The sequence below is a fragment of the Nyctereutes procyonoides genome, unplaced genomic scaffold (assembly GCF_905146905.1).
Source record: "Nyctereutes procyonoides isolate TBG_1078 unplaced genomic scaffold, NYPRO_anot_genome, whole genome shotgun sequence".
Lineage (NCBI taxonomy): Eukaryota > Metazoa > Chordata > Mammalia > Carnivora > Canidae > Nyctereutes > Nyctereutes procyonoides.
In genome coordinates, this window is record NW_026575141.1 from 4,468,394 (window position 1) to 4,486,486 (window position 18,093).

The following is an 18,093-nucleotide window of genomic DNA, read 5'->3' on the forward strand; positions in this document are numbered from 1 at the left end:
GCTGTAGTCTACAATCGCTGCAAACAGATTCCTTCCATCCAAGGAGGGAGCAGGGTGCAGGGAACCTGCTAGTGTGGGAATTTCCAGATTTTGGTGACTATCCTAGTAATTGCCACCTTAAATCAAATAAACAGCCTTTCTAACAGTGTATATGAGAAGGAGGTTCATTACCCTAAAACACACAAATGTAATAATATTGCCATTCTTTACTATTATCATTTATGATGATGATAACGACACTGGCAGTTGAGCGATTAAATGTGGGGGTGGGGGGAGTTGGGGGAGGGGGCACGGGGCTGGGAGGGCAAGAGAAAGCAGAACTACATCTCCCAGAACCACCCGGGAGAGTCCACGCCGCGGCGCCGGCGCCCCACCCCTTTCGCCAGCTGGGCCCGCCCCGCCGATGACGTCACAGAGGTGACGTCACGGCGCCCAGAGCGAGGCTGGGGTAGAGAGGCCGACTGAGCAGGAGTCGTCCGCTTGTCGTGGAGGCGGCTAGGGAGCCGGCGAGAGGCTGAGCGGGCGAGCAGGCGAGCGAGCTAGAGCAGGCAGGAGGGAGCGACGCGCGGCGCAGAGTAGCGCCGGGGCCGGGCCGCGGAGGAACCCACAGCCGGAGAGGGGCAGCCCGAGCCGGGCGCCGCGGGGTCCCCACCCCCACTCGGCCGGACAGTGCCCGGTGTTCCCCCGTGCGGGGGGCGGCGGCGGCGGCGGCGGCTGACGGGACCGGACAGGACCGCGGGGGTGTTGCCACCTCCACCGAGGAGCCGGCGCGGCCGCGGGCTCCTCAGAGCCGGGGCCCGGGGCCCGTGATAGACGGGCCGAGGAAAGGAGAGAGGCGGCGGCGGCGCAGGCGACGGGGAGGCAGCGGCGACACCATGTCATCCCCCAGTCCGGGCAAGAGGCGGATGGACACGGACGTGGTCAAGCTGTATCCTTCGTGGAGGGGGGATTCGGGCTGTCCGGGGGGGCGGTGTGGGGATGCTCCGCGCACCCCCTGAAACCCAAGCAGGGGCCTTGGGGCACTCCAGGCCACTGTCCGAGGCTCCCTTCCTCTCCTCCCCCCCCACCCCCCGTGCCTACGGCGGCTCCTTGGCACCTCCCAGGAGCCAGGAGCCTTTTCAGCTCCCCCTTTATCTGCAGCACCCCGAAATGTGCGTTGTTCCTCGCTCTTCTGCACCCCCATTGCCCGTGACTTTCCTTTCCTCCACATTTGGGTTCCCGAGACGGCATTTTTTTTTTTTTTTTTTTTTTTTTTTTTTGCAGGACCATCCACCTCTCTCGACCACCGTGCCCACCTCGGGGTCTCTCCTGTTTGCTCGCTCTGGATTTAGGGACTCGTGATAGAAATTCCCGAGAGTGAAGCCTTTCTTCCTTTCTTGAGATGCCTCTGTTCCCTCCTATGCTTCTTGAACTGGGGTAACTCAAGTGACCTCCTTTATCCCTAATTCCTTTCTATATTAGGAAGAGTAGTCTGCTCAGTGCCCCCTCTTGTAATAAAGAGCTGAGTGTTTTAAATCAGGGACCCCGGTTAAGCTTTCTGGTCCCTCGAAGAACCTCACCGCTTTTCCTTTCACTGACAAAGCCTGTCCCACCCATAGTTGGATGTGATGAGGACCCCCAGGCCCTCCAGCAAGCCACCCTCCATATTGTGGTTATGACAGCTGGGGGAGGGTGAGAAAGAGGATCTCCTTGACAAAATAGCCCCTGTATTAGCCACTCGAGCAAACTCCCTCTATGAGGGTAAGGTTCTTGTGGAAAAACTGCCCTGATTTTACCAAGTGACACCCTTTATTTTCCTCCCTCCCCCCAACTTTATGTACTCTGGACGTAGCAGTGGGAAAGCTGTAACTGATAAGGGCCCTTCAGGCAGTGGTTTTGGTTGGAGTCCAGACTGATTATTTCATGACCAGCTAGAGAAATTCGCGAGGGTTCCTGTGACAAATCGAGACAATTTTTGAGGGGTAATTTAGAGGGTTGGGGGGGGGGTGAGGAGAGAGAGAGAGGAAATGAGCCCAGTGTTCTGAACAGCTAATCCCTGGGGAGATGGGGAACCGGGGATGGGGAGTGGTGGTGTGTGAAACGCAGTTAAAAAGTCCTGTCTCCTGCTTCTCTTTCTCCCTCACCCCCATCCCCCCACCATTTCCCCCGTTGCAGGGTTTTGTTTATATAACTCAAGTTGTTTGGCTAGATTCTTCAGGTGAATTCCTTCTTTCTTCCTTTTCTTACTGTCTTTGATTGGACGTTTTCCCTCTTTTCAGAGATTGATGATTATTGTCAACTCAGTTATGGAATTCTCTGAAGTTTTAAAAAAGTAGTTTTTGTATTTGGATTGGAAGTGGGGGATGGGAGGGAAGTTGCCTGGGCAAGAAAAAAAATTTTTTTTTCATCTTTTCAGGAATAAGGTGTTTTTCTCTTCACTCAGGAAAACTTAGCTAGAAATTAGGAACATTAGATAGACTTCTAAGTTTTAGGGTTTGAAGTTTACAATTTTGGGGAGATGGGAGAGGAGATTACAGAGAGGAGCAAATAATATGTGTTCCAAATATGTGTCTAGGCACAAGTGAAATTGACTCTTTACGAGCTGTTTGTGACTGTGATTGAGTTTTGTAAATGTGTGAATGATCCCAGTAACGCTGGCTTTTCATATGGTTGCAGGAAAACTTGTAACTGTGGCTGTGTGTGCATTTTACACAAAGCAGTTTTGGGTTTTATTTTTGTTTAGAAACTAGGAAATGACATGGTGGCAGAACCTGAGTTATTTTTATCCTGAATTGAGAGTTACTGTCACACCTAATGCAAATTTCTACCTAATGTTTAATTGGGATGGAGGTGGAGAGAGAATTCCAGCTGTTTTTGATCAATGTCAGAGTCTCAAATTATATTTATTTATTTATTTATTTATTTATTTATTTATTTATTTATTTATTTATTTATTTATTTATTTATTTTTTTAAGATTGAGGATAAAGGGTGAGGCCTAACTTGACCTGATGCCTTTTCCATACAGTGCCTTTTGTTCATTTATTAGTTGTGGCAACTAGAATGATTACCGCATTTAGGAGTGGGGTGTGGGGGGTGGAGAGGGAGAGGAAAACAGACAAAGAACAGCAGGGTGTCTTTCTCTTTTTTCTTCCCCTAAGTGGCTTATTTCATAGCTTATTTTTAGTAGAAGATGAAGAAAGGCAAAGATGCATTGGCCTTCTGTTCTTTCCCCACCTTCCTCCTTTCTGACAAAAGAAAGCAGAGGCGCTTTAAAATCATAGATCTCTGAGATAGGAGGAAAACAGACTCGGGACTTAAAAGCCAGAGGTTATCTTTGTTTCGTATTTGTTATTTTCTGGTCTAGCATAGTTTGGAAGTTAAAATTTTTGCATTTCCTTTTGTGTGTGCATGTGTGTTCTGGGGATGAGAGATTTTGTGGCCTCTTTTCTCTGTTGAATTAATGTTAGTAGGCCCAAATGGAGCCAATAATTTTTGAGCAGGGTATATTTAGCAGAAGATTTAAGGAAAATTTTTCCAGCCCATTATTAAAATTAGTACAATTATGTGAAAGGGCCGGGGGTTGAAAATGAAAGATGGTAGAGAGGAAGTAGAGATGGTCTGAAGGAATGTACTTGCTTTTTGCCCCCTCAGTGCCCCTTGATGATTTCTTTGGTTTGGAGGCCGATAGCTGGTTTCATTGCGATCTCCTGTTTCAGCCCATTTTTGGATGTCTCCTGAGTGTAATTATGCCACCACGATTTATAGCTTGGCAGGGAACCTATATAGTAGGAAAGTAGCAGTGTGGGGGTAGGGAGAGAAGGGGATGGGATGTGTAACTAATTGGCCACTGCTTTCCACCAGCTCTCTAGGTTCTTTCAGAGACACTGTCTCTGGTTGTTGTTTGGAGTCGGTGATATTTCTTTTGTGATGGGTTGGTAGGAGGAGAGCTGACTCTCAAGTTATGCAGGGAGTGAGTGTTTTGCACCGATGCACTTAATAATCTGCTGGGCGATTATGTTCTGAAACTCTGACTCATTCATTGTTTCTGTTCTGATCCTTTGCTGAGGGTTGTGCAAACCTCTCAGGAGCCTAGAGACTGATGTACTGACTTTTGGGCCCTGTAAGAATGTGTCCTAGTCAAAAAAACTTAACAGCCCAAATCCTGTGGAATGGTCGTGAATAGTGTGGCCATTTGTTTGCAAAGTCAGGTAGATAGGTCATATACTGTGCTGTTCCCAGGCTGGCAAGCGTTGAGGTTTCCATCTCTGATTATTTAGATTGTCTGAGAACTGGGACTCTGGTGACCTTAAAGCGTGATTTGCCCTAAAGGAATATCGGTTTAAGTTCTCCCTGGTGGAGGAACAAACAGCTCAGATTACACGGGTTTCCTTGTTGGTGGGGGTTACTCGTCTCACCCTGTTGCACAGCCTGGTGATCCTTTTATCTGTGAACCAGTGGCCCCTGCTGAAGGCTGGAGCTGCTTGTTTTGGAAAAGCGTATGCAGGCAAAAGGCCTCAGGCACAGCTCCTCACAGCTCATTGGCTGCTCTGTTACTACCCGGAAAAGGAGGAGGGGTGGAGCTACCAAACAGCTGATGGAGTGTGTGACCAGAGTGTGTTTATATACAAAAGAAGTAGGGGCTGGGGAGGCCTTGTGAGTAGTGTTACAGGATCAAGTGTATTATCAAGGGGTAAAAAGACCAAAACATGATCTTTTAGGCTACAAGAAATAAATATTCAAAGTTAAATCAGAAAAATGAACCTGATAATAATGGAGACTTGGCATACACTGTATTTGTTATTGGTGAGATTTTGGAATTTACTTTATAATACTAAGTTTTCAAAGATTCCCTTTTTCAAAGGGAGTTGCTGTAACTTAAAATAGGATATGCTGCCACTTTAAATGTACTTATGTGACTCACGCAGGGATTCAAAAGTATGGTAGAAATGTCAGTTTTCCCTGCAAAAGCTTGAAGAATGCTAGAAAGGGGCAGTGACTTTTACTAAAGTCATTAACAGCATTAGTGAAATCCTACAGAATCCGGGTGTCTGCTTTAGAGTTGCAGAAGCTTTCGATAACAAGTTCATCCCCCTAAACATTTGAGCACCCTCTTTATGCCAGGCTTGGTGCTAGGTGCTGGGGGTTTAGTAGTGAAAAATCCAGTGTGGGTGGTCATGATGCTTATGTAACCGGTTAAACAATTAAAAAAAAAATCAAAGTGGAAGCTGTTTATAGTAGGTCAACACTTTATGTATCAGCATTTTGAATAACTTGTATTTACTTTTAGAATTGACTTTTCAAGGAGTAGAAAGGTTAAAATGAATTTTATGCTGTGGGATGTATGAGGATCTGTATTTCTGGTATTTTAAAGATGTTAAAAATGGAAACAAAAACATTAAAATGCTTAGCTGTTTGTCTTTCACCATCAACTTTGGTATTTTGTTGTTAATCAGTAGTTATTCTATCCCTAAAACAGTAGTCTTTGTTACTCTTTAATTTGTGCTCAAAGTGTAGGCAATTCTGTAATCTTTTAACTAGCTCCAGTATCAGTTGAGAGAACCTCTGTTTTGCCTTTATTTCCTGTGGCCTCTGTTTTTGTGAGATGAAGAGGTGGAAGGTGGAACACTTTAATGGTCTTCAAGCTAGAAGTTGAAGCTTTGGCAACTTCCAGTGTTCTGAATTTGTCTTCTCTGCCTAGATTTTGGTGACAAATATAACACGCTGGTACTTATTTTTGTTAAGCAGGAACCTACATGAGTAAGCATTCACAGCTTCAGAACATCGGAGTCCTGCAGTGCAGTTCTAGTAAATTACACACAAACCTAAAAATTCCTCTTTTAGGAGAAAAAAATCTTTTGCAAATGTGAGCCATAAAAGTCCCTTAACCCTGTTTGTGTGCATGTGTTAAAAAGAACCTGGATTTGTTAGTTTCCCAGTGCTGTACAATTTTCCTAGCACCTTGACCTGTGTTTTATATGTATGTGTGAACACATGGGTATATATATATATATATATATATATATATATATATATACACACACACACACACACATATATACACACACACATATATATATATGAAATTTAGTATCTTGTAATTCTTAACAGATCTGATGATTCTAAGAGTCATTGCATCTTTTGGCATGCAATTCAGGCTTCTAAAGGTGCTTATGGTATAATAGCTTCTTGACTACTACTACTACTGATCCACAGTATACATTAAAATACTTTAATGAAAAAACTTAATTGGATTATGCAAGTAGTAAGATATTGAGGGAAGTATAGGTTACAAAAAGGGAAAGAAAACAGTCACCCATAATTCTGTCCTTTAAACAGTGGTTCCCAAACTTGAGTGTGATCTTAATTACCTGGAGGGTTTGTTAAATTAACCAGTTGCGGGGGGGTTCCAGCCCTGGAGTTGTCTGATTCAGTGGGTCTAGAGAACTTGCATTTCTAACAAGTTCCCAGATGATATTGATGCTGTTGGTTCAAGGATTACACTTTAAGAACCGTTATCCTCAAATATTAACGCTATACTATTTTTTTTCTTACCAGTCATCTCTGCTCCCCTCTCCCATATATTATTTTCAACCTGTTGATTATACTACTGTATGTGCCTTATTTTTGCTTACTACTTCTTGTAGCTTCTTTTCCCCCCGATTAAAAGTATGAAACATAATGAAGAGGTCATGTAATATGCCATTCCAGTCCCGTGCCATTGATTTAATTCTTTGCCATTTTTCTGTGATAAGATTGAAATTAACATCTTGTGCATAAGGCTTTTCTTGTATTTTTGGATTATTTCTGTTTTCTATTAGATCAAAGAAAACCATTTGCATTAAAATTATTTTTTCTATTTTCTTCTAGATCAAAGAAAGTAACCATTTGAATTAAAATATTTAATTAAAAATCTTGAGGCCCCACACTCAGTGTGCTCTCATTTTGTTCTGTTGGGTTTTAGTTGGTGCAATTTCAGCAGTGAAGCAATCAACCTGTCATAGTGATGACAAATGAGTTCTGATCTCTTTGTTTTAAACTTTGTGTGTTTGAGAGAGAGAGAGAGAGAGAAAGAGAGAGAATGGTGATCCTTAAGGACACTTTTGTACTTCTCAAAGTGCCTACTGTGAGTTGGAAGATTAAATATATTACATTTGTGATTAGATCTGACTGGCAAGAGCTATAGAATTAGTTTTGGTATTGGAATTTTTTTTCCCATCGCTTCTCGGCCTTTTGGCTAAGATCAAGTGTGGAATTTTTTTTCCTTTTGTTTTTTATTGAGATATAATTGGCATAACTAATATTTAAAGTGATAAATTAGATAAGTTTTGACAAAATACCACCCAAGAAATATTAACACAGTCAACCATTGATCTAATTTCTGTCACTACAGATTATTTTGCATTTTCTGGAGTTTTATATAACTATATAGTATGTACCTTTATATGAATTCTTTTATCATGTTTTGAGATACCATGTTCTTTTTACTGCTGAGTAGTATGTCATTGTATAGCTATACCACAAATTGTTTATACATTTACCTCTTTATGAGTGTTTGGGTTATTTCTTGTTTGGAGCTATCACAAATAAAGCTGCTATGGATATTTTTTCTCTTGGGTAAATATATAGGAATGGAATAGTTGAATCATGGGTAGGTATAAACTTTGCTTTTTAACAGGTAGCTTGAATTTAATTTTGACTATTTCACACACAGTTAAATTGTGACATTAAACTGTGGCTTCTGTTTTGTATTTTAAAGGAATCCCATTCAATAACGTGATTCTGACTCTGTCGAAGCTAGTTTTGTAACTGTTTTTCCCTCTCCTCCATTCAGAATTAGTGAATTGAATTTTCATGTGGAATATTTTTGTTTTGTGGCCAGCCCTTTGACCTGGTACTTCAGGAACTATGGTCACAAATAACTTATTTTTGCATTTGTTTGTAAGACTGTACTTTTCTGAAAAGATAAACACACTTTTTTATTGAATGTACCCTTTCTTTTTGTAAAGTATTGATGAGAATTTTTTTTTTTTTTTACATTCGTTTTATTTAGCACCTCCAATTACATATATAGCAGTTTAAAAATACTGAGGTCGGGATCCCTGGGTGGCTCAGCGGTTTAGCACCTGCTTTGGCCCAGAGCGTGTTCCTGGAGTCCCAGGATCGAGTCCCACGTCGGGCTCCCGGCATGGAGCCTGCTTCTCCCTCCTCCTGTGTCTCTGCCTCTCTCTCTATGTCTATCATAAATAAATAAATAAATAAATAAATAAATAAATAAATAAATAAATAAATAAATAAATAAATAAAATAAATAAAATAAATAAAATAAATAAAATCTTTTTATAAATAAATAAAAAGACTGAGGTGTAGGACTTCTGTTGAGGTCTGAATAGTATCTTCAGTTTTCATATGGACTAAATTCAAGAACCAAAATGGGAACTTAGTGGCAGAACCGGAAACAGATTATATATTTCCTTAATATGTTTTCCTGGAATGTTTTTTTAAACTTAATTTTTAACGAAATAGGATTTTGTTTTGTTTTTGCCTTTTAACTTTTTGGCCTTTGATGTAAGTTATTTGATAGGTTGATAGACATTGACATAAAGAAAGAATAGATATTGCTTTGCAGTAGCTATTGTTACATTCTTATAAACGACAGTCATTTGAATTTATATGTAGATGTTTACATGCATATTGCTTTGACAATTAATATTACTGGCAGCTGAAACTTTTAAGTTGCCTAACGAAAAAAGATAACCGCCTTTCTACCTGTTGGAGGTTGCAGTTGATGACACTTTATTTGGTGGAGAGACTTGATTCAGTCCTCAGACACAGGGACGGTGCTCTGAGCAGGTTTATTAGATTGTGGTACTTTCACATTGCCAGTAGTGCAATATAGAAACCTTTTGAACACACAGAAAAATCAGTGTGTACTTTTTGAGAGACTGTTGTTACATTAGTGATTTTCTGGTAGGGTGGGAGGCATGGTGTCTTAGCAGAACTGTTATGTTTTTATGCTTAGGTACTATTGTATTTTCTTCTTTATACCTCACCAGATGCTTGCAAAGGGTGTCTGGTTTTTTGCAGGCTGGTGCTTGTGCAGTCTGCTCTGCCTGGCAGAACTCTAATCTTTTAAGAGCCAGGTGGTGGAAAGCCTTACAGGGCAGCTATATGCGGATGACGGGTCTTTTTTGCCTTCTCCTGCTTTTTAGCCCATCTAGGGTTTAAGGTAGGAGGTTTGTACAGGTGCTGTTGATCTTTCCGCCTGGCCCTGCAGAGAAGTCAGGGAGGAGTAGGAGTCCTCATCTCCTGTGAAGGGGAGAGGCTTGGCTGGACTTTGTCATCTTCTGGAAGACAGACATGGCTGTCGCTAGGCACAGAACAGGTACCTGGGCTGTAGCACTTGGAGGGACCATATTTAGGACTTAGAATATTGCTTAATTGATTGGGAATGGAGTCTTACATGTTTAGTTCAACTTCTTGGTTTCTAACTTTTAGGGAGGCCTTATGTATAAAAGTAAGAGAGATTCTCTACATGTGAAATTGTTATTAATGTTGTAAATTACAGTTTTCTTTTTAGCATTAGGCAAAATACTTCTTTTTCCACGGATCATGTTTTTTTTATATATATCATGTACACTTTTCAAGGTTTCTTGGATTATAAAATCTTAGTTGAGGTAATATAAATAGAAAAGTAGATACAGAGTGTACCTGGTTCGTGTTACCTCAGAAGCAATTGGGTTACTACCCAGTTTAGTGAAAATAAATTTGTTTTGTCCAAATGGTTTATCTGAATATTGTTTTTCAATCAGATGACTTTATGTTGCATAGTTTCAGGAAGGTTGATTAATTTAAAATAAAAATTTGGGTTAAAAAAATTTTGGGGTAAACTTTTCCATTGTGGTTACCTGTAGAAAGCTGATTCAGGGGATCCCTGGGTGGCGCAGCGGTTTGGTGCCTGCCTTTGGCCCAGGGCACGATCCTGGAGACCCGGGATCGAGTCCCATGTCGGGCTCCTGGTGCATGGAGCCTGCTTCTCCCTCTGCCTGTGTCTCTGCCTCTCTCTCTCTCTGTGTGACTATCATAAATAAATAAAAATTTGAAAAAAAAAATAAGAAAGCTGATTCAGTTAGAATTGTGTTGGTAAGAGATCACTAGGTATAATAATATAGTTGGTTATGTTGTTTTATGACCTTACAGACTACTGAATGTTTAGTACCCTTTTGCTAGTCTATTTATGTAAATCTTTTTATTTTTTTTTAAATTTTTATTTATTTATGATAGTCACACAGAGAGAGAGAGAGAGAGAGAGAGAGAGAGAGAGGCAGAGAGAGAAGCAGCCTCCATGCACCAGGAGCCCGACGTGGGACTCGATCCCGGGTCTCCAGGATCACGCCGTGGGCCAAAGGCAGGCGCCAAACCGCTGCGCCACCCAGGGGTCTCTATTTATGTAAATCTGTGTATAAATTAGTAAGTCTGCTTGGAAGCACAGCCTGAAACTACATAACCCTTTTTGTTTCGCTCCAAAGGAAAGAAACGATTTACTTTTTTATCATTAACAGTCACTTTATATGGCCTTTATATATGGTCCCACAGCTGTGAATTAGTATCTGGTCAGGCCACTAATTTAAACTAAGGCTTTTATAATGAAATCATTCCATGATGTAGATCTTGGAGATTTGGGGGCCTTATTACACATTATATTCACATTCACATATTCAAAGTACATTAAAATGTAGAACATGATACGTTTGATAACAGAAATCACCGATCTTGGCAGCAGCAGTTGACATTATTAACTTCTGTTAATTTTATCAATTCATTCAGTTCACTACAGCTACAATCTTCACAATGAGTAAAGGGGAAAAAAACTGTTTCTTGCCCCTCTATTCATTTGTATCCTTAGAGATTAGAAACAAAAACAAAATACTTTTAAGTCAGATTTGTTTTATGGGTCGAAGAGAGGAAATAGACCTCCGAGTGTGTTCTTTAGTCTGATTGTCTGGGTTGCTGCCCATTTCTCCTGGCAGTTCATAAAGGCAGGTCTTGAATGCTGTCTTTGATGATCAAATGACATATATTTGAGTATACCTGTATTGAACCATTTATATACTTGAGAACACTTATTTGCTTCTGTCTTGTCTTTCTATAGGCTCTTGAATTAGGATAGTTAGGTACCAGATTCTTTCTATCCTTGAATAATATTAGTGTGGCATTTCCTTTGAGATTTAGCTAAAAGTTTTATAGCTTATAAACCATGACATATCAAGAAGACTATTGGTAGCTCATCAAGACTATAATTTTATTCCATATATTTCCATTTGTATGTCTGTTTTCCTTTTTCTGTTGGTGTTTCTCATTTACACTTTGACTAACTTCTAAAAATCGAACAAAAGTTAAATACACTTACAGGAAAGTACAGAAATAAACCTTTGAAGAGAAGCTATTTCTAGATCCTTTAGTTATCTTACACAAGCTTAACCAGAAGTAGTAGTGAAGCCAGGTCCTTTTTTCTAGGAGTTTGGAAATCAGAGTATACTTGGCCTAGTTCATTTTGTGCAATTCGGCAATTATTTATCAAACTAGAACTTAAGCTAAAAATACATTGTAGTTTACAACTTTGCTATGTGTCCTCTGAATGTAAAAATAGGCTATGCCTTAGATTTGCTTTAACTCTGTTTAGTGAAGTCATACACAATGGAACTTGGCACCTGAATTTTGTGTTCTTATACTTTGAAGGTCCTGATCTCTCCTTGCCTCTGAAGAAGTTGGTGTTTCTAAGCTAGTTAATATAATCTGGTCAGTGTTTCTGAGATTCAGAAACTGTTGACTCTATTTTCTTTTAATAAGTCCTCAAGGTAGGAAGTCTAGAGATCTTTATCGCCCAGCATTCTTCTGTGCTCTCTGGCAGGGTAAATGGGAGCAGTCCCCCGCCCCCGTGGGAACTTATTCCCAGGATTAAGTTCTTGCCCATTTGCATTTTATAATTCAAAGAATGACTAATGAAATACCATGTTAACTTGTGCGTATGTCCATTTTTGGGAGGTGACCTGGTTATGTGCACAAGCTTTTGAACTGGATTATCTTAATTGACACAAATACATGTCTTATCTTTCCATTTGCTTAAAGGGTAATAGAATTAGAAATTCTGTTTTTTATAGAATCAGAAATTAGTGTATGATTTGTATGCTTTTAAATTGGGGCTTTTATTCATTTGAATGAATTGGATAAAACAAGGATTTTAGTCTGTCAATTCTGGCTGTTTTATTTCTTAAATGTCATTCCTACAGTATTTTGTCAGCTCTAATCAAGTTCTGATGACGCTTTATTATTTAAAGTTAAATTTTATTTAGTTTTTTAAAGATTTTATTTATTTATTTATGAGAGACACAGAGGCAGAGATACAGGCAGAGAGAGAAGCAGGCTCCATGCACGGAGCCCGATGTGGGACTTGATTCAAGGACCCTGGGATCACGGCCCGAGCCGAAGGCAGACGCCCAACTGCTGAGCCACCCAGGTGTCCCCTAAATTTAAATTTTAGTAGATATTACACTTAAAAAGGTTTTAGCATTTTTTTTACTTGGAGAAAATCTAGAATGCAAATAATAGTATTACAAAGCAATGGTTGCTTTCTGAATATAAGGGCTCTTTGAGTTGAGATTAATAATTGTATTATTTCTAGTCATTATCTTTTGTGGCTTTAATGGTTTGAGAGATACTAATTCTTGGCTGTACTGTTTCAGATTAGGAGAGTAAATTCTGGTAACTTTGTTTTTATTATAGATATCAAAAATAGAAGCCAAAGTTGAATTGAGCCTATTTTTCATTCCTGACTTATTTTTTTAATAATAAATTTATTTTTTATTGGTGTTCAATTTACCAACATACAGAATAACACCCAGTGCTCATTCCGTCAAGTGCCCCCCTCAGTGCCCGTCACCCATTCACCCTCACCCCCCGCCCTCCTCCCCTTCCATCACCCCTAGTTCATTTCCCAGAGTTAGGAGTCTTTATGTTCTGTCTCCCTTTCTGATATTTCCCACACAATTCTTCTCCCTTCCCTTATATTCCCTTTCACTATTATTTATATTCCCCAAATGAATGAGAACATACAATGTTTGTCCTTCTCCGATTGGCTTACTTCACTCAGCATAATACCTTCCAGTTCCATCCACGTTGAAGCAAATGGTGGGTATTTGTCGTTTCTAATGGCTGAGTAATATTCCATTGTATACATAAACCACATCTTTTTTATCCATTCATCTTTCGATGGACACTGAGGCTCCTTCCACAGTTTGGTTTGGCTATTGTGGACATTGCTGCTAGAAACATCGGGGTGCAGGTGTCCCGGCGTTTCATTGCATCTGTATCTTTGGGATAAATCCCCAGCAGTGCAATTGCTGGGTCGTAGGGCAGGTCTATTTTTAACTCTTTGAGGAACCTCCACACAGTTTTCCAGAGTGGCTGCACCAGTTCACATTCCCACCAACAGTGTAAGAGGGTTCCCTTTTCTCCGCATCCTCTCCAACATTTGTGGTTACCTGCCTTGTTAATTTTCCCCATTCTTACTGGTGTGAGGTGGTATCTCATTGTGGTTTTGATTTGTATTTCCCTGAGGCAAGTGATGCAGAGCATTTTCTCATGTGCATGTTGGCCATGTCTATCTATGTCTTCCTCTGCGAGATTTCTCTTCATGTCTTTTGCCCATTTCATGATTGGATTGTTTGTTTCTTTGGTGTTTCATTCCTGACTTATAAAGTCAGTTTTATTATTTAGTAGTCATACACGACAAATAGAACTAAAATAGTATAGCCTAATATCTTAGTTAATCCTATTTATTAATGTCAAGAGTCCTAGAGAATGAAAAATGACATTAGGCAAGTTTTATTTTTTTTATTTTTATTTTTTTAAATTTTTATTTATTTATGATAGTTACAGAGAGAGAGAGAGAGGCAGAGACATAGGCAGAGGGAGAAGCAGGCTCCATGCACCGGGAGCCCGATGTGGGATTCGATCCTGGGTCTCCAGGATCGCGCCCTGGGCCAAAGGCAGGCGCCAAACCGCTGCGCCACCCAGGGATCCCTAGGCAAGTTTTAATATAAATGTTCTGGTATCTTTTTACAATAGTAGATTAGATGGCATTGCATTTATATTTTTTGAGGTGTCTGAATTGTGTGTGACCTGTCAATAATGAAAAAAATAAGCCCTGTAATAGTGTCTGACTTATGGAAGTTTTTATCAGCATAGAATGACAGCATGTTGTTCCTTACAGAATTTTGTATTTGATCACCTAAATCATTTTTTTTTAATATTTTTTATTTATTTTAGATAGAGAAGCAGGCTCCATGCTGGGAGCCTGATGTGTGGGATTCGATCCTGGGTCTCTGGGATCACACCCTGGGCTGAAGGTGGTGCTAAACTGCTAAGCCCTGGGGGCAGCCCACCTAAATCATTTTTTTAAAAGGTAAATTTAGGGAATGGGAATACAGTTGAGTAAAAGGATATGTCCAGAGCCAGGATAGGATCTCATGAGAGTTAAAAGCAGTTCAGTATTTGATATTTTACTTTTCTGTCTTTTAATACTCTCTAGGTATTTTGAACATATATTTTGTAAAAAATTTAGTTGCTAACCTATTTTTTTTTTTTTACAAGTAATCTTTATACCCAACATGGAGCTCAAACTCATGACCCCGAGACTCATCCTCTATAGACTGAACCAGCCAGGTGCCCCATTGCCAACATTTTTATTGATATTTAAACTCTTGAGTGTCTATAATGGATCAGTTTGGATCCATGGTACAGTAATTTTAGTTATTGGTCTCAAGATAGTTAAGCATGTATAAAAACTTTGGATGCTTATTTTATTTCTTCTGTTTGTTTTTTTAAAAGATTTTATTTATTCATTCGTGATAGACATAGAGAGAGAGGCAGGCACATAGGCAGAGGGAGAAGCAGGCTCCATGCCAGGAGCCCGGTGCGGGACTTGATCTCCGGACTCCAGGACCGCTCCCTGGGCTAAAGGCCGGTACCAAACCGCTGAGCCACCCAGGGATCCCATAATTTTTTATTTTTTAAGTAGACGTCACACGCAGTGTGGGGCTCAAAGTCATGACCCGGAGATCAAGAGTTGCATGCTCTACCAACTGAGCCAGCCAGGTTCCCCTGGATGCTTAATTTTTTAAAAGTTGAGATGAAAGCAAGCTCGGGAAGTAAGCAGCCTTTCTCATTTTCTACTGTTTTTGCCTTAATGTTTGATAGCTTTTTACTTTTCTTAGATAAACGTTTAATTTTGGATTTATAGAAAAGTTGCAAAGAGTACAGAGAGCTCCCTCCCGTACCTCACCTAGTTCTAGTTACCTCTATGTTATTTTATGTTGCAGTGACACATTGGTCAAAACCAAGAACCATTGTTGGTTGGTATGTTGCTATAAACTACAGGCTTTAGTCAAATTTCACTAGCTTCTCTGTAAATGTTCTTTTCGGTTCCAGGATTGAATCCAGGATACCATATTACATGTAGTGGTCATGTCTACTTAGTATTCTCTAGTCTGTGACAGTTTTGTGTTTTCTTGTTTTATATAACACTGGCAGTTTTGGAGGATTGGTCATGTGTTTTTTTTGGAGTATTCTTTAGTTTCAGTTTATCTGATTTTTTTTTCCCCCTCTGTGATTAGACCTTGTAATAGTAAAGGTATTAAAATTGGTTAAACTCACTGTGGAGTTTTGGAAAGAATACCACAGAGGTGAAATGCCCTTCTCATCACAAATGGGGTGTGTGAGAGACATACCTAGGTCCTTATGACATCACAGGTGATATTTGCCAGGTTTTTCCTATAAAGTTACTATTTTTCCTTCAGTTTTCTATTCTTTGGAAGATAGTCACTAAGTGTAGCTGACATTCAAGGAGCCCAGGGAAATTAGGTTCTGCTCCTGGAAGGAGTTACTGTTTTTGATGGGTGTGGGTGTGTGGGTGTTTTTTTTGCTTTGTTTTTGGCTTTTTATTTATTTTTTTTTTTTTTAATTTTTTTTTTTTTATTTATGTATGATAGTCACAGAGAGAGGGAGAGAGGCAGAGACATAGGCAGAGGGAGAAGCAGGCTCCATGCACCGGGAGCCCGATGTGGGATTCGATCCCGGGTCTCCAGGATCGCGCCCTGGGCCAAAGGCAGGCGCCAATCCGCTGCGCCACCCAGGGATCCCCTGTTTTTGGCTTTTTAAAGTTTTGTTTATTTCATTAAAATTTTTTTATTTAAATTCCTTTGATGTGGCCTCTTGTCTTCCTTTAATTGTGGAGTTTGTTTTGTGAATCTTCAAGTTGATTTCTGGGGTATTTAGGATGATTTGATAGTTATCTAATTATGTTCTTGGACTGAGGTGAACCTATGGTCCTACTTTGCTGCCATCTTCCTGGTCCTTGTTTTTGACTTTTGATTGTAATGTATTAGTGCATTAATCTAAGTTGTTACCTTCTGTTCAAAAATTACATTTGATTTTGAATGAAATATAAATTGGTAGGCCTTTTGGAAACAAAATAAGATGTAAATATGTGAGGATGTGGTCTGGGAGCACACAGATTTGTTGGATTTGTTTATTTAGCAATTTGCATGGCAGATTTAACTTTCTACATTTGGCTGTTTTTAGATCTATAATAACATTTATATGTGAAAATGAAGATAAACTTAGAATGAGCTGCAGTGGTATTAGTTAAAAACTTCATAAGTCAAGGAATTCTATAATCTTAACAGTTTTAGACCAAAATGAGAGTTTAGGGTGGGGAATGATAAAATGCTATTATATTCTGCATGGTTTCTTGTTATTAACCAGTTACATAATTAACTCATAGTGAGAAGAATATATTCTTATCAGCTGCTAACTCAAGCAGAAGATCATTATTTTGGCCCATAAAAACATTTTATTCTAAAAGGAATGCATTTTCCACCATTTTTGATATCTTTTTTTTCTTTAAAGTAGTTCTATTTGTAGTTTTGATGAAAATCTTAATATAATTGTAGTTGTCAGTTTTAACCAGAAGTTCAGTTATTATGGGAAGATTAACTATGTAGAACTTCACTTTTTCTTTACTTCAGAATTTCCTAAGCAATTCAAGCTTACTTTTTTTTTTTTTTTTAAATATTTATTTATTTATTTATTTATTAGAGACACAGAGAATGAGAGAGAGAGAGACAGAGATACAGGCAGAGGGAGAAGCAGGCTCCATGCAGGGAGCCCAACGCGGGACTTGATCCCAGATCTCCAGGATCACACCCCGGGCTGCAGGCGGCACTAAACCGCTAAGCCACCGGGGCTGCCCTCAAGCTTACTTTTTTAAGTGAGAAAACTTTTACTTTGGCAGTTTTTGGTGTATTTTTATTTTGGATGTTTCTGCCAGTTTTTCCTTTCTCCCTAGGAATAACACTAACTGATGATGGAAGTCATAAAAGTATATACAAAACATTGTTTTCTTTTTTAAGATTTTTAAAATTTTAGTGAGTGAGCGAGCACGAATGGTGGTGGGGAGTAGAGAGGGAGAGAGAATCTGAAGCACTTTGCACTCAGAACTGCGAGATCATGACCTGAACTGAACCAGGAGTCAGACGCTTAACTGACTGAGCCACCTAGGTGCTCCAATGCATTGTTTTTCTAAACAGAGTATATTTATAGTGGAGGCTTTTAGGTAAGCAACCTTTGGAAAATGATAGTGAGATATTAAAATTTGGCTAAGTCCACTTGGTTTCTAGGCTAAAATATTAAGCTAAAGTATCTCAGGAGCTTCCTTGAAAATAGTGAGGAGGAAGGGTGAAATTGAGTATTAATGGTGAATATCATTCTAGTTGTAAACAGAGTAGTAGCAAAATGTAATACGTTATTTGAGATTATAGAAGACAGTTCAGAATTTGTGTATCAACTCATGAGGACATGTGGACTTTTGTGTGGTATATAAGTTAGAAGTGTCTATAACCAGCTGTTTATTGGTTTAGTAACTCCAGTGGTATACTTTTAGACCTTTGGCCTTAAATAATACTAACACCTGGATGTCATGTAGATGCTGAGTCAGTCGTGTGGCACTTAGGGCCATCTTACTGGCTTGATGACTCTGTGCCAGATGTTGAACTGG

General features: G+C 39.7%; 1 protein-coding gene and 1 pseudogene across 4 annotated transcripts in view; both read left to right on the forward strand.

Moving 5' to 3' along the window:
• Positions 1-432: 432 nt before the first annotated feature.
• Positions 433-18,093, forward strand: part of UBE2H (ubiquitin conjugating enzyme E2 H) — a 107,509-nt gene continuing 89,848 nt past the window's right edge. For 2 of the 4 annotated variants that reach the window (XM_055307424.1, XM_055307426.1), the window contains exon 1: positions 433-928. In XM_055307424.1, the coding sequence (XP_055163399.1) occupies positions 876-928 (53 nt within the window). In that variant the 5' untranslated portion in view covers positions 433-875. Of the gene's footprint in view, positions 929-1,254; positions 1,417-18,093 lie in introns of those variants that run through there. The other 2 variants (XM_055307425.1, XM_055307428.1) reach the window with 2 other exon arrangements.
• On the forward strand, positions 7,196-7,323 carry LOC129498304 (U2 spliceosomal RNA; annotated as a pseudogene).